Source organism: Neltuma alba, unplaced genomic scaffold (assembly GCF_004799145.2).
Source record: "Neltuma alba isolate B1F8T4 unplaced genomic scaffold, ASM479914v2 tig00002421_pilon, whole genome shotgun sequence".
Lineage (NCBI taxonomy): Eukaryota > Viridiplantae > Streptophyta > Magnoliopsida > Fabales > Fabaceae > Neltuma > Neltuma alba.
In genome coordinates, this window is record NW_021632855.1 from 88,324 (window position 1) to 106,207 (window position 17,884).

At 30.3% G+C, this 17,884-nt stretch overlaps 2 protein-coding genes across 2 annotated transcripts; both read right to left on the reverse strand.

Moving 5' to 3' along the window:
* Positions 1–3,063: 3,063 nt before the first annotated feature.
* Positions 3,064–3,747, reverse strand: LOC114726969 (protein P21-like). Its single transcript, XM_028913680.1, has one exon. The coding sequence runs from the start codon at positions 3,745–3,747 to the stop codon at positions 3,064–3,066; it is 684 nt and encodes a 227-aa protein (XP_028769513.1).
* A 7,966-nt stretch (positions 3,748–11,713) lies between these two features.
* On the reverse strand, positions 11,714–14,324 carry LOC114726928 (uncharacterized; the record flags this gene model as incomplete). Its single annotated transcript, XM_028913645.1, has 5 exons — positions 11,714–11,936; positions 12,345–12,508; positions 13,045–13,324; positions 13,948–14,123; positions 14,212–14,324. Coding segments are annotated over 5 exons (888 nt in total), but the record flags the coding sequence as incomplete, so codon positions are not given.
* Between the last annotated feature and the right edge of the window lie 3,560 nt (positions 14,325–17,884).

Sequence of the window (17,884 nt, forward strand, 5' to 3'; positions counted from 1 at the left end):
AGAGAGTAATAGTGACATAAATGAAAAAAGAGAATATATTAAATACATTAAATTATGGGCAAAATAGGTAATACTGCATTAAATATTCAGACAAACTCAAAAAAGATCTTATAAAAAGGAACAAATCCATTCAAAAAATTGGATCTTATAATAAAAAATAGAGGTAATAGTAGTAAACATTAGCATGAGTCTATGTAAAAACGTTAAATTCAAAAAGTGAATTTGTGAGTTTGATAACAATAATCATAGCAAACAATCCATCGCCACAAATAAAGATATTGCAACTATTACTGTAGATGGTACTTTCTATATTACTCCTCCAGTCCTAAATATAAAACTCTTTTTGTAGTGTAATTTATATTACAAAAGGAGTTTTATATTTAGGACCGGAAGAGGAATTAGATAAGACTTTCTTGCATCAATTAGTAGAGGATAGTTGTATAAAAACGTAGTAATTTTGTCCAAAATTTATGTTGATCGGTTAGACAAACAACATAGAAAAGGAAGGGGGGAAAAAAGGATGTTTTACGTCAGTCACATAATTGAGGTTAATATTTTATCGGTATTAATGTACATGGACATAATGAGATATTTATTTGTTTATTAAATCATCCTTCACTTCACAAAATTAAGTCTTCCAATTAATGCAGAAATACCCCTTCTTTAAACATTTAAAAATGGAAGTGAATAATGACTACAACTTTAAACAATTCAAAGAATCGACAATTGCAAATAACGAAGGCTGCTTAATTACTTAGCTTTATAATTATGACTATAATGATCATGAATTTGGTGCGCTAGTAGTGCTGCAAAAAGTAATTTGCAGTGGACAGTCCCGATTAATAAAAATTAATTTTATTTAATATAATCGGTTTTACTATTTGAGCATTCTTTTAGTGCTCATCCACTAATGCCTAGGGAAGAAAAATATTCAACTTAATATAAATTAGATACATTTCAACGCGGGTAAACGACAACTTCTTGCTAACTAACAAGATTGGATCTAGCAAAAAAAACTAGTCTGTCACAACATAAAGAATTAATATTTAAATTCTTACTAAGAAAGATGTCTATATTTAGTACATGACAGTATCTTGAATAAGAATGCTAACCTCTCTAATTGCGAGATACCTATGCATAATTTTTTAATAATACACTCTTCATAGTTTGCATGAATGACCAAAAGGAACATGGTGAAGCCATTTCTTGGTAATATTTCCCCGGCAGCATATGACACGAAGAAGGAGGAACCAAAGGAATAATTATTGTTAGGCAAAATTACATATAGTTCTGAGGCAGGAATACAGGGCAGAGGTACCCAAAAAAATTTATTTATTTTTGTAAAAGTTGACTTATAAGAGACACAACTCCACTTATAAATATGAAAATTTGACTTGTTATCGCTATTCAGGTTTAACTTATAAATATGATTTTTTTTTTACCTCTTTGTGTTTAATTTTCTTGCATGAAACTTATGGGCAACTTTTTTTCTTATGGTTAAGCTTGAGATTGTGCGATGGATCTTGTGGTTAATGGTTATGATAATAACAAAATCATGATTTTAATCATTTCCTAATATATTTTTTCTCAAACTAATATGATAAGATATGAGAATTATGCAACATTTAAGATATGTCATAGTGTTGGATACCCTATATAAAAAATCGGAGTGCTGAGTATACTTGGAAAATAAGAACAAGTAGTTGGATGCATCTTTATCCTATTTTAAATTAATTATATATATATATATATATATATGCTAGTTGTCTGGTTGCAAAAAGGAGGAAAAAAATCTTGATTGAGCAAGAATGGAGCAACAACTATTTGATTGGATTTTAACCCAACATTTGGACGTAATTAAAAGCCGCCTTCTTGGCCTACCCATTTTTAAACACAGTAATTTCTCTCCATTTTCAGGTTCTAGAAGCATTAATTAATAATCATAGAAAAACCATAGGATAAAGGTACGCTAACAAGGTCCACTAAAACATCATAATCCAAAAATGGTTCCTCGAAATTTTATTTCTATGAAATTTAAAATTTTTATGAACTATTTTGAAATGGTAAAATGATCTAATTATCCTTCCATTGAAAAAAAAAAAAAAAATCTCTTCACTGTCCGTCGCCAGAATTTGAGCAACAATACATTATATAAGATCACTAGCAATGAAACGACAACAACTTCTTAATTAAAGTATTGACAACTTGTACTACTTTAGCAATTAAAAACTTTGTGATAACAAAAACAATTTTTTCATTCACCAACACCTAAAATCGTAGAGACTGAATTCCAAGAGAATAGTTCTAATTCATATTATTGTTCTATAAAAAATAATTACTACATTCTATTATTAATATAAGAGCTAATTTGACATTCAATAATTAGTTCTAAATATAAGATCCTAATTCACTGTCTCTCATATTTATTTATCTTTTTAAGGTAGTTCTTATAGTAATTATATATATTAAAGGTTTTATCAAATAATAGTTATAGTTAATAATACACATAATTAATAAGGGTATTTTGAGAAAAAACAATATGTATTTTTTACAATAACTAACTTAAGTAATTTTTAAATTAGTCAATTAGTTCTTATATGAAAAATAACAAGTAGTATATTATAACTTTTACATGAATTATAAGTTTCTTACCTTTCTAAAACTCAAATAAGAGTAGTTCATATACATTTTTGCAAAAGCTATTTTAACGTTCGTCTGATTTTATGATGTAATCATCGTATTTATGGTTTAATGATCCCATGCAGCACTGCACCAGAATCAAAGAGATATTTTGGAAAATTAGCACAAATTTTATATAAATAACTAACTTAATAAATTAAATTAGTTATTTAACTCTTATATTTCATGATAAGGTAATCATAGGTTGGGAATTTAATATAACCTCATCAGCAATTTTTTTTTTGGTGAAACCTCATCACCAAATTAATATACCAGTGCTTGCACCGTAGATATGGAAGATTGACGCACGTCTGATTACATAGAGTCTTTTATTTGGAGTGAGAAAACACAATACAACGTAACGTACGACGTACATATTCTAATTCAAGGGCAAAAGACAACCTTATAGTCGGTTGTTCCTCCTGGGCAAGTGAACTTGCTGCTAGCATTATCCTTAGGGTAACTAAAAGCATCGGGGCACTTATTCTTGAAGAATCTTGAATAATTAGTGGGTCCACAATTCCCAGAATTGCAACAATATTGATCTGTTTTAAACACTGTGCAAGGGTTGTTACAACCACCTGGAGCTCTTAACTCGTTTAAGCACTGCTGGTTGATATTGGCGGCGCACCGGATTCCACGGCACCGATTAGACGTCGGACTAAACTCCATGGGAACATTGAAGCCATCAACAAGTGAGATATCAAAGAAGTCCAGATTCATGTATTGGTTTAGGGCAAATTCTGCAAGTGTGTTTGGGGGTGTCCCATAGGCTTGGCATCTAAGGAGACCTACACAATCGCCGGTCTGGCACCTTCCACGGCCCGACCCGTCGAAGTTGCAACTAGTTCGGCCCCATATGCGAGCACGAATAGTGCCGGCAGCCACGTCGATGATCCACGTCTGGCCGGAGTTCAGCTGCTGGCCGCCGCCTGGCACAGCTGCGGCCCAAACGGTGTAAGGGCATCTGTTTGTGACGTAAAACCTAGCGCCATGGGTGAAGGTGAAGTTGATAACAAGAAGGAATAAGGAGAACACAGTAAGGAAGCTCTTATTGATAACTATCATTTTTGTGATTGCTTGGTGAAGAAAAGAAGTAAAAACAATGGAGTATATATATAGGGTCAGCAAAGTGGTGGTGCTTAATTAGCACATTAAAAAACTGGTGGTGATCGGTGAATCAATGTTGTGATTGGTCCAGGCAAGAGTTTTGAACAGACTATGATCGACATGAATTTCTTTAATTTTTTTTTTCCTTCTCTCCCCGGGTTTAATTAAAGTGATCGATGCCATTTTGAATGAAAAAGAATAAGAGTTGGTCATAGTTGTGTTTTAATAACTCTTATTTGTTGGATTATGTGTATTTTATACATAAATACGTTCTGAATGTTTTGTGTATTTGTGAATTAATAACTTTTTATTTAAATAATATTCTTTTCAGCCAGCTTATATATGAATAATAAGAACTAGTTTGGAGTTAAATTTAATTTTAAATACAAGACATCAATTCACTTTGTCTATATCTATTATATTTGTTTTTTTTTTTCAAACTAATTTCCTAATCTAAAATAATAAATAAAATAAAATATTACATCTAGGAGTGTTTTCAAGATTAAGTCATATTTATTATAATGAACTAATTAATTCATCTAACTGCTTTAATCTGCTCAAATTTATTAAATAACTCTCATAAAAGACAAGAGGTAGAGTACTATTTTGATCATCATAACTGAGTTATCCCAATTTAATTATAATGAGACTGCTAACACTTTAACTATTATTATCACTTTGAATGGTTTTGAAGTTGACATTATGCCATATATTATGGTTGGAGAACTGGATCCACTTGTCCTGAAAATTGTATCTGCACTTTTTTCCTCCACTCACGAATTTAAACAAACAAACAAACAAATAAATACAAGAACAAATTGCCAAATAAAGATTATTCCGCTTAAAATCAGTTCAAACTACCTGTGCATGCATTTTTTTTGGTGTTGCATAGAGTTTGAAGAATGTGGTGAAATTAATGTTTGGTTTTTAATTATGAATTTTCATAGATGTTTTATAATATATTAATATAATTATATATTGATTGGTTTAAAAATAATATCGCTTCTTTTTTAGCCAAACAAAATTGTATATCTTCAAAACAAATGTGGCGAAAGGGAAATACATATTCTATCAGTAGTGATCACAAAAAAGTCTTTTTACAGAAGTTAGAAAATGGTTTTTACAATCATTATACAATCAATTGGTGTAGGAAATTGTTAGCAAAAAAATGGTGTAGGAAATTTAATAGCACCCTCTGATATTTGTAGAAAACATTTTTTTATCCCGGTTTATAATTTGTTTTATGAGCAAGAACTTGATTTTTTTTTTATTTGCGTAAATTTAATTATATGCAGAATATAGATGTGGTGGAGTTGTTTCAACAGAAGCAGATGAGTATAGCTATGGAATTATAGTACTCATATGAGCATTCATTAGGGGGAGAAAGGAACTAATAAACATCAGTTCTAGTGAGGAAGGCTTTAGCCTTTTAAAGACGGATCTCGAATTTGAGTTTTACTAACTCCTGCATTACCTCTAGCTTTGTTCTTACTTGTTATATTCTAATTATATATGTTCATTACTTTGCCTTGTCTTCAAAAAAAAAAAGAAAAGAAAAGAAAAGCAGGAAAATCCTTTGGAAAAGCAATTCCTAATTAGATCCGACAATGATCAAATTTGACACAAACAAATAGCCATATAAAGAAAACGCTTCACACATCTTTGTGGAAGATAATATATAAAAACATAATAATTTGTGTTAAATTTTAAGTCCATAAAACAAACAGCGTAGAAGGGCTACATAAAGTAGAATTCAGCCCGCAACCTTCCACTTAAGAAGCTTTCATGCCACTAGATTGCAAAACTATTCAAATTATTTTTTTTTAATGGACTATTGAGATTATTATTAATTATGGAGGCACATTTGGATTCATTTAAGTAAATAGGGATATTTTACATGCATTCAAGGAAGCATTTTTTCCCCCTAAGTACATGTATTCTCTTATTGGAGTTAATCCTTTTTAAAGCATTGTTTGGAACTAAGTGTGGACGTCTCTTCTAATGGAGATTCAAACCTTTGTTCAGCATGTTTTGAGTGACTAACTCTTTTTGTTAAACCCAACCTGATTGGTTGTTCAAAGAAGCATTTTTTTTAATGTTATATATGCACAGGTATTCTCTTATTGGAAGTAATTATATTCAAGACACTATTAGATACTAAGGTCCCGTTTGATACGAAGCATTAAAAATAAGGGATGGGGATGGAGATTGAAAGTGTAAAACTATATTAAAAGAGTATTTGGTATGAGTAATTATATGATACTTGGGATTAGACAAACCCATATATATAAGATTGGGGAATACCATGAAGGGAGTTGGTATTCTCCAATCTTATCTACATGTGATCACCTAATTCCATATGATGAGAAATCACTCATGCTAAGCATCCTTTTAACATATGTTTTGAACCCCGATCCCAATCCTTGTCTCTCATTTTTAATATTCCGTACCAAACGTAACCTAAATGTGAAGCATCTTTTTCAACAAGAATTTGAATCTTAATTTGTTGAGCAATAAAAGACTAACCTCTTTTACTAGATCTAACTCTATCAGTCGTTCAAAGAAGGTTTTTTTTTTTAATTGCCCAAAGTATCTTCCCATCCAAATGGTACTAAGGGATTAATCTTTTGGGTTATTGCCAAGTGCCATATAAATAGAGACCTTTTCTAATAGTGTTTTTCTTCATACACACTGTTTCAAAGATCAAATCTAAAATATGATGCTTAAGATGTCCAAGCCTCTTACATTTGGACCAATACTTATTTGGTAAAAAAGAATTTTTTTGGCAGCATTAACCTAAAAGAATGTGAGCAATTTTTAACATGCCACAGACCATGATAATCAAAACAAAATATATTAGAGTCTTGTACTTAGAATCAAAAATAAAAGTTAAACAAGCTCTTATATTAAATACGGCAATTAGTGTTAAACAAACCCATGATAATCAGCATTACACTCTATTATATTCTCCATCATTATATTCCCTTGCATTAAAAAGAAATTAAAACACAGCGAATATTGTCAAGCTAGCTCTTTGGTTTTCACAAACCATTGATGTGGTAAATATTAAAAAGATCAAAAAGTAATCTGTAGATAGTGGTTATCTTATCTTTCTGCCCATGCGCATTAATTTCTAACTCAGGTCAATTTTGTATCCATGCGTGCTTAAAAAAATGCAATTAGAATATACTACCTGCGGTTTTAATTATAAGAGCTAGTTGACTAATTTGAAGAGATTAAGAAAATAAGTTAAGTTAGTTATTTATAATGAATAGGTGTTGTCTTTCCTAAAATATCATTGTTAATCAAGTGTATTGGCTAGAACTATCATTATTAGAAAGACTTTCTCAGAAAAAAAGTATAAATATGAAAGAGAAAGTGGATTGATATTTTATATTTAAGACTAAAATAAAAGTCAAACAAAGTTTTATATTAAAGATCAGAGGTAGTATACTATTTCAATTAAAATTCACAAAAATAAATTAGATTAAAAATCATTAAGCAACTTGAGATTTTTTATTTTATTTGTTTACCTATATTGACGGTTATTGACAATAACTGTCAAGTATTAATTGGCAAATACTTGATAGTTATTCTCAATAATCGTTAAGCATTTAATACAAGAAGACAATTAATAGGTTACAATACTTGACGATTTTAATTTATTGTTAAAACCGCCAAATATTTTCACAAATATTTGTTTTCCAAACTAATTTACCTAATCTAAACTAATAAATAAAATAAAATATTACATATAAGTGTGTTTTCAAGATCAAGTCATATTTATTATAATGAACTAATGAATTTATCTAACTGCTTTAATCTGCTTAAATTTATTAAATAACTCTTTCATAAAAGACAAGAGGTAGAGTACTATTTTGATCATCATAACTGAGTTATCCCAATTTAATTATAATTAGACTGCCAACACTTTAACTATTATTATCACTTTGAATGGTTTTGAAGTTGACATTGTGCCATATATTATGGTTGGAAAACTGGATCCACCTGTCCTGAAAATTGTATCTGCACTTTTTTCCTCCACTCACGAATTTAAACAAACAAACAAACAAATACAAGAACAAATTGCTAAATAAAGGTTATTCCGCTTAAAATCCGTTCAAACTACCTGTGCATTTTTTTTGTTGCATAAGTTTGAAGAGTGTGTTGAAAACAAAAAAACAATTGGTGTCAGAAATTTAATAGCACTCTCTGATATGTAATATAAGATCTATTTTGTAATACTCTTATAATTGTAGAAAACATTTTTTATACCGGTTTATAATTTGTTTTATAAGCAAGAAGTTGATTTTTTTTTATTTGCGCAAATTTAATTATATGCAGAATATGGATGCGGTGGCGCTGTTTCAACAAAAGTAGAGGAGTATAGCCATGGAATTATGCGGCCCTGTTTGGTACCACCTCTAGTTTTATTTATAAAAACTAGTTGACTAATTTGAAGAGATTAAAGAAATAAGTTAAGTTAGTTATTTGTAATAAATACGTATTATCTTTTCTACAATATTCTTACTAATCAAGTATATTGACTAGAACTAATATTATTAGAAGGATTATATTGAAAAAAAATGTATAAATATAAGAGACAAAGGGAATTAAGATCTTATATTAAGGATCAAAATAAAAATTAAATGAGATCTTATATTAATAATCGGAGGTAATACATGGGATTGAGAGGGTGGCATTAGGATAGAGACAGGGATCAGCCCAAATGGTCTTGTTTGGTAGGAGGGTCTGGAAGTACCCTAGGACTGAGGAATTGCTGGAGCTATCCTGGGATTGAAAAATTCAGGGACAAAATTATCTTTGTTTTAACCTGAAATTGCCTTCATCCCACCACCTCTTCTCCCCTGTCTCCCATGTACTCATCTGAGCATTCATTTTTTTTTTTTGTGTTTTGGGGGGGGGGGGACAAGTTATAAACATCAGTTTTAGCCTTTTAAAGACGGATCTCGAATTTGAGTTTTACTAACTCCTGCATTAGCCCTAGCTTTGTTGTTACTTGTTACATTATAATTATATATGTTCATTACTTTGCCTTTTGTTAAAAAAATGCAGAAAAAATCCTTTGAAAAGCGATTCCTAATTAGAACTGACAATAATCAAATTTGACGCAAACAATAGCTAAAACGTTTCACACATCTTTGTGAAAGATAATATATAAAAGCATAATAATTTGTGTTAAATTTTAGGAAAAATCCCCCAAAAAAATCATTGTTGAATTTTAAAATTCTAGATTAGGAATTACTACAAAAATGTGTTATTATTTATTTTTTTAGTGTAGTTATTTTCTTTACAAGTATAGTAATCAATACTGATTTGAAATTTTAAAATTCAACAGTTAATTTTTTAAGATTTTTCCTAAATTTTAAGTCCATAAAACAAACAACATAAAAGGTATATAAAGTAAGATTGAGCCCACAACCTTTCACTTGAAAGCTTTCATGCCACTAGGTTAGAAAACTATTGAAATTATTTTTCTTAAATGGAACTATTGAGATTGTTCTTAATTAAGATGCGGCAAATTTTGATTCATTAAGTAAATAGGGATGTTTTACATGTGTTCAAGGAAGCTTTTTTTTTTAAAAAAAAATGCTAGGCATGAGTATCCTTTTATTGAAAACAATCATATTCAAGGTACTGTTGGACATTAAATCTGAGTCAACTCTTCCAATAAGAATTCAAATCTTAATTCATTGAGCTATAATGGACTTACTTTTTTTTTACTAGATCCAACTCTGTTAGTCGTTAAAAGAAGATTTTTTTTTTTTTGGGTTGCCCAAAATATCTTTCACTTGTATGATAAGAAACTAATCTCTTAAGGTACTATAAGTGCCATGGTGGAAACCCCTCCCAATAACATTTTCTTCATATACACTGTCTCAAAGATTAAACTTGAAACATGATGTTTAAAGTACTTAAATTCCTTCTATTTAGATCAATACTTGTTGATGATGAAGAATTTTTTTTGGTAGCACTGACCTAAAAGAATGTGAGCAATTTTTAACATGCGACAGACCATCAGATGGTCCTTCTAATTTCTGAACTTGACCCAATACTTGCTAATTATGATCCAATTCATCACAATTAAATGAAGCCATTGGGCCACTCCCTTTCTGCTCCAAACAAACAGTGTGACGTTTTGGGTCTCTTAGGGTTGGATGACTAATACCCTCACCATCAAATTTCAAATATATTGGTACCCAGCGTGTCCAAAGCAACTTGTTCCTAAAAATATATATAAATAAATAAATTTAATGAAAATCAGGTCGTACAAATTTTTAGTAAAAATAAATTGTAAATATCAATTTAAATAATTGCAAAGATTAAGGTTGATCGAATACTCAAAAAAAAAATTTCAAGTGCTTTGAATACTTTAAAAAATTTTATGGTCCTAATTTTCTTGCCATCATGTGATGATCACAGTTAAATTATTTTTAAGGTTTAAAATAAATATCTACCACCTTAACTTATAAAACGTAAAAAATTATTTTAATTTCACATGTTAAAAATTAAACCTAAAGGTAATTTAAAAAAAGAAAGAATATTTGGACCTATGCATTTGTTCTCTTCATCAGGACCAAAGCAAGCATCTGGGATCAAAGAGCGCCTATAGGAATGAATAATTTTTTATTGTTAGACAGAGTGGAAAAATTGAAAAATTCAACCTAATGTTTTGTATAATGAAGAACTTATTTCTTAGTGTTTAAAATATTTCAATACAAAAAATAAAACTTAGTTATTTCAAATTTGTTTTATAAAAAAAAACCTCAGTCCAATGACGTAATCTTTAATGTTTAATGAGATATTTTGACAACTTTTTCCAGTGCATCAAAAAAATATTTTGGCAACGAAACGTAATGAGTTTTAATTTATAATTGTTAAAAAATCTATACTAAATAACACCGAAATTACGCTCAAAATCACTCAATCCTCAAATCAAATTCCATACATTATAATAATAAAATTAGAGCCATAGAACATGTGGCCTAATAATCTGCCAGAATCTTCGTCTTTATCAATAATTAAATAATCTGGTAAAAAAATAATTAACTAATTAAATAAAATGAATATAAATAGCGTGAAAAGGAATTATTCCCCCAGCCACAACAGCAGAGGTTCTTGCCTGCTTTCCGGTGAGAAGGGAAGGAATATGTCTTGGCTTTCCGTGACATTACATAATAGCTATCCAATGATCAATCGGAGGGCTAGTTTTGAAAAGGAGCATCTCTCTGCCTCTGTTGGCCGCAGCACAGAATCGCCACCCATGATTTGAGCATGTGGATTCGTCGTTCACGTTAGATTCAATCTCCACCATCCACTTCGTATGCACCGTATTTCGCCACCTTACCCGCACATTTGATGAAGTCTATGTCAAAGGGGTATACAACGCAACAAAGTTACATTGACTTTGACTTTTCACACCCGGAAACAGGTAGATATTAATTTCAAGTCGAAAATAATTTCAAGATATTCTGAATTATTTTTCATAAAGTATTGGGCTATAGGTATGCGACATCATAAGTTTTTTTATACAAAAATACATATAAAATTTTTCAAATTATATAAAAATATCATGGCCATTAAGCCAATTTAAATTAATCACTTACTTGGCGAATTTTTCATTAAATATGGTTACATCATGTCCCCACAATAATTTTTTTTTACCAGCAGTCCCCACAATAAATTTGAACTATTAAATTATGCGACTCTGTGAATTTTTTTAGAGAAATTTGATTAAAAAAATCTCCTAAATATCAAAAGTTTTATTGATAGGGATAACCTAAATTAGAGCACCAGTAATCTGTAGAATAACAGTACTTCCTGTGTATAAAAAATTATCAGACCATTTTTATCAATAAAATATTTAATAAGAAACTTTTTTTCAATTTTTTATTGAATCGAATACCAATATACAAATATATATATTTCAGACGGTTACAATGGATTCTTTAATTATATATCATGAGCTGATCACAGGGCTTTCAGTAAGCCCAGGACTTTAAACTCCGCTTCCATGATGCAGCTATTTCCATATAAAAAGCCTTCAGCAGGGTCCTTCAGGCCAGCCAATGGCACCAGCGTTCTTGATCCCCATGTATGATCCGAGCTGGAGAAGTGCCTGTAGACTGAAAAATGGGGGAAAAGATGGACATATCTTCTTGAGATCAATCTTAAACATGTGCTCCATTGAAGTTTCTAATTTAAAATATTCTATACTAAAAATCTCAACGCTACCTCTCTGATTGTTAATATAAGAACTGGTTTAAGGGATTAGGTTTGATTCTAAAGATAAGACTTTAATTCACTTTGTTTATTTGTTTTTTTTTTTAAATATCCCTATATATTACAAGAGGTTCTTGTCAAGGAATGATTTTAACGATCTAATACACATGATTAAAAATAAATAGTTTAGAAAGATGAACACATATTTGCGACAAATAACTAACTTAACTAATTTTCAAATTAGTTATATAACTCTTATATTAAAGACTGGAGATAATATAAAACAAAATTTATTTAGTTGTGGACCTCACATTTTGTCTCCGCATGGCGCCCCTTGATCTGATCCTTGACACGCAAATTGCAGTGCACATATATTTTAGTGTTGGGTGGAATTGACGGGGTGTCTATGGTCAGAAACAATGAGACACTATTGCCTTTGCCCTCATATATCCCATTAGGGTAGACAACGAGTTTCCTGCAGCAATAATACCAAAATAAGATATTTCATGCATTTAAAATATGATTTAGGAAAAGGAATTATGAAGATAATGTAACTTTTATTAATCAACAAAAAGAGACAACAAATCTCATTAAGGGTAAGTAAGTAAACCCTTCTTTAAAGGATGGCAGGCAAATCCCAAAGCTTTTTGAAACTCACGAGAAGAAGACCTATGTTAATTAATCTCATTGTTTTTTTCTTTTGGGTGAGGATTAAATCAATAAATGCATCAATATACCTCAATCTTCCCCTTCATAATTATGTTTCATATAAAATGAGTGACATTTTAATATTTTATGCTGATGAAATTGTGCGGTACATATGTCAATTTTTTTTTTTGGAAAAATTGTTTATTGTTGCACCATTTTATCATTGCAAGATATCGAAATATAACTCATTTTATGAAAAATTTAATCAAAAAAACACATTTTGAAGATTGGCACATTACCCAATATTCCATAAAAAACGTTAGTAGGCGATTGGCCAATAGATTAGGAAGCATAGTTTCATACCATTTGTAGTCCCCAGCAAAGAAAAGTGCAGACTCGTACTTTTCCAGATTAGCTCTTGAAAAATTGTCGAATCTCCACCTATAAGAAAGAAGAGGAGGTTCCTCTATAATTGACAGGCATTCTTGTTTGGATGGAGGCTTGATCACAAAGATTTCGGCTCCCAAAATGCAGGCATCCCCACTCAAAAATCCGTTTAAAGGGTTATGGAACGACTGGAGGTCGATGAACTTTGGAATGCCCCATTGAGTTTGCAGCTTATGAAAACGCTTTGTGCCTGCGTCTGCATTTCGGTAACTCAGTTAACAACATATGCACAATACTATCTCCCCCTTATTTAATACTGCCTTTAATCCTTAATATGAGAGCAAAATAACTAATTTAAAGATATTAATAAAATTAGTTAAGTTAGTTATATGTAATAAACAAATATTATATTTTTCAAAATACCCCAACTAATTACGTGCATTAAAATTTTCTCTTAATAAAAACTCCTTAACACGTGTTTGGGGCAAAATAAATAAATATTATAAATAAAATGAATTAGGGTTTTATATTTAGAATTAAATTAAACCTTCAATTATTTTTTATATTTTGTTATTCAAGTATACAATTTTTTTTTTCAAAATACCCCTATTAATTACAAAAAGCTCCAACCAAAACGTAATTCCAAAAATAATTAAAGATGATAATTTGGAAAAGTCAATACATATTTGCAATAAATAACCAACTCAATCAATTTATTTGATATCATTAAATTAATTATCTAACTTTTATATATTAAAAAGTAACTTCTAAAAAGGTCTTGTGCAGTTTACGAGACAACGTGTTTACCTCAAAATAGGCTAATCAATCAAACATACTAATAAAACGCTAGGCCAATTGGCATGCATGCTTGTAAAGTACCTTCATAAGAAAAATACTCTTCATCAAGAAAATCATATACAAACAAATTTACGATGGCATTGACCTCCCAACCAGCAGGAAATGAGCTTGAGCTTGAAACAACCAGATTCAAATATACGGAGACATGATCTTGCCCGTCTTTTTTCTTGTTACCAGTTGGATATATGGATAGAGTCCTACAATTAATAACGGCATGTCATCATCTATTTTTCCTCAAAAGAATTCAAATAATTTGAATGCAAAAGAACGAGAATGAGAACATGCCATTGGTAGCCCCTGCTTCGAATTCTTCCGAGGTGTAATTCTCTAACGAAGCCTTTGAAAGCAACGAAAAGGACTCGATTTGAATAAGCAGTGACAAGGCGGAACTTTTCTTCCTAAAGTAAAGAAAATTATCACCCAAAAGAACAAAACTTATCAGTTCATTCGGAAGGGCAAAGAGAAGTGAAACAGAGCATAATGTTCTTGATTGCTACACCTTTCATGGGCCTGACTGTAATGTTCTCCACGATTCATGGCGCAGATACACCCCTTTCGTTCACGGGCCTGAGTAGTGGTATTGCTGGGGCACAATATTCCATGTTGTAGGAAGAGGGAGATTAATGGGGTTGTGACTTGTGATAATTTTTGTCCGAAGAAGGACCCTTTTGGCTTTAATAGCCGCTCAAAGATTCCACCTTTTAGACTTTGTGTTCAATTCATTCCTAGGACACTGCTGGAACAAGAAAAGGATTTCTTGCTAATATGTGCATGAGATTATATATGACAACGGCAAAGCATAAGAAGAAACCTGCCTTCGTCATCCTTGCATTGTATGGCAACAAGAAAAGGATCATATGGGAGCATGTTGATCTGATTATATGATTCATTTTTAGAGTAATGAGTTTTTGGCTCTGTTTATCTCTGTTTCTTGGACCAAAACAGAGGTGGAATGCCATCTTCCATTAAAAATTTCAACTATATCGCATAGATTCCATTGAAGCCATTGACTTAATGTAGAGAGAGGGGGGCCCAGTATACACTTTTTGGCTTGAGAAATCCAACAAGTCTACCCACTGATCGCATGAAGATTGGGATATTGGATAACGCTATGCTCAATAGAGAAGCACTGAGAAGTTGTGCAGATTACCTTGCAAGAAATGGCCATGAGATCGTTCTTATGCAGGATGCACTTGAGTGTTGGGTTTTTGTCTCCTCCTGATTGTTAATTAACTAATTCATTTAAAAGACTAAGCTTCTGTTTGTTACGAGGAAAATCAAAGGGAGAGGAGGAGGAGAAACATTTTAACAAGCTTTATTTAAAAATTTAGAAAATTATGGTTTTAAAATTTTAATTAAAAAAAGAAGTAATATAAAAGAGTAATAAAAATTAATTAAAAATTTTTAACCCCACATTTTAAATTTTTTAAATTGAACTTATTAAAATTTTTCTTTCCCTCTTTTTTCTTTTTTTCCGTTTTTCCTCGTACCAAAGGAATGTGTTAGATAGTCAAGGACAAAAAGAGAATGACGTGTTCAAGAGTAATGTCATATTCCCCTCTAATATGGTTAAGTGGATGTCTTCTCGATTATAATGTATTAGGAAATTGATTATTGATGATACCACGTGTAAATTGTGATTATAGTGGAGTTTATTAAGATTAACAATCTATAAATTTCCTTCCCCTTTCCTTAATGTATCAGAACAAAAATTGATGCGGATTCTCCTAAAAAGTTAGGAAATAACTTGAAAACAATAAAATTTTGATGATTCCACTAAAAAAAATAAAAATAAAAATTTGATGACATAAAACTCTGATTTCTAGATCCTTAGTTATAAAAGACATCAGATACTTGCTATCAAGAATACAAACTCACAAGTAAATACTTGCTAAAAAAGACTTCTCATTCATGACTTGATAAATTAATTACTACAAGCCTACAACTGACTCTTTAAATAGATAAATTTTTTAATCCTAATGAGATTCTAAAGATTAAAAATATATATATTCTAAAGATATGCTATCTATCTGGATTTTAAATAAAAAAAATATAGTAACAAGATATTAAAATAATATCCTTGAACTTCCATTTGGCAACTCATCCAAGGACAAAACTGGGAGGAGATTCCTACAGGAAATGGTAAAACTGCAATTTTATTTCTTATCTTATTTTTCAAGTACACCCAGCACCTGGATTTCTTTAGTGGTATTTATGATACACCCAACATCCTAATATTATGTATACTACATTCAGTAAAAATTACACCTAATAAATAAGATTCGAGGTAAAATTATACATTTATCCTTTTTATCCAATAATTTTAAGTTATGGGTAAAACTGCATGTTTATCCTTTTTATCCAACAATTTTAAGTTATGGGTAAAATTGTAAGGTGCAATTTTTCTTGAATGCACTATAAATAAGATTTCAATGCTAGATGCACTAAAAAAATTATCAGTAAAATTGTATCGCGCTAAAAAAATCTGAGTGTTAGATATATACGAAAAGTAAGATTAGGACTAAAATTGTAGGTTTATTCTTCTCTGTAGTTCCCAGACTCATAGTTGAAGCCATAGCCCGTAAGGCCATATATGAAGTATTAGTGCCAAGAAAATAAAGTGAATCCATTATCTTCTCTTCTTTTCCAATTTATTGCCCCGCCATTTGCTTTTATCCTTCTACCCCCTAATTTTTATAACATGAATGTATGTACAAGGCTGGTAAAAAAAAAAAAAAAAAGAATGTATGTACAAGTGTTTTTTTTTTTTTGGGCCACCGTATGTATAGGTTTACTTGCATTTTAATCCTAGTGATATTGATGACCCAAAAAAGAGAATTGAGGTCGCACATGGCTTAAAATATGAGAAATTCATTCTGCGCGCGCGCGCACACTCACACAATTATATATATGTCAGATACTACCTTCGGTCTTTAATATAAAATATTGTTTGATTTTTATTTTGGTCTTAAATATAAGATTCAAATTCACTTTATCTATAATATTTATGCATTTTTTTCGAAGGTAGTCCTTCTAATAATGGAAATTCTAACTAGCACACCTGATTAGTAAGGATATTTTAAGAAAATCAATACCTATTTATTACAAATAACTAACTTAATTTATTTTCTTAATCTTTTCAAATTAGTCAACTAGCTCTTATAATTAGGACCGGAGGTAGTGTTTATTTGATATTGATAATGATGATTCTGATCCTACCATATAGATAATCCAAAATAATAATTCAACTAAAGAAAAGGCTATTGATCCAACCTTTGGTAGTTTTTTTTTATAAATAAAATAAAGCCTTAAACACTTAAAAAATTCTATTATATTATTTGGGATTATATATTATTGCGTAATTTTCAATTTGAGTCCACTAAGTTTTTAAATTGAAGGTAAAGTTCTCCTAACCTTGTTTATTTGAGTTTAAAATTTATTTAAGGAGTATTTTTGGCTTGACTAAGTCATTACTATACACTCTGATGTCAAATCTCAACAAATAATTAAAATCATAATTTAATACTTTTATGATAATATAAGACCTAATTAATTAATTTGAATAGATTTAACATTTTAGTTAAATTAGTTAATGTAATATATTTTTTAAAAAATACCCTAAGCATCTTCTTTGATTCGTTCCCTCCAGCTTCTACTAATTATTATTGGGAGAATATTAATAGAATTAATTTAAAAAATTGATAAACATATGAAATAAGTCTTATATATATTTATCAATATCAATTTTTTAATTAGGTTTTATATTAAGGATAATAAAAGTATAAGTTGGACGATGCCTTTACTCGATTCATTTGCAGTCCCTGCAAAGCAATTTTCCTTGTTAACAATTTTGTCCTTGTTTAAAGAGGGAACAAAATGTGGAACTAATTAGTTTGATTAGCAAGGGTTCCCTCTGTTGCTTATTTAAATCTATAATCTAGAGTTTCAAAATTTTTAA

What these genes read in the sequence shown, in the direction of transcription:
- LOC114726969 (XM_028913680.1), bottom strand. Translation starts at nt 3,747, where the DNA reads ATGATAGTTATCAATAAGAGCTTCCTTACTGTGTTCTCCTTATTCCTT.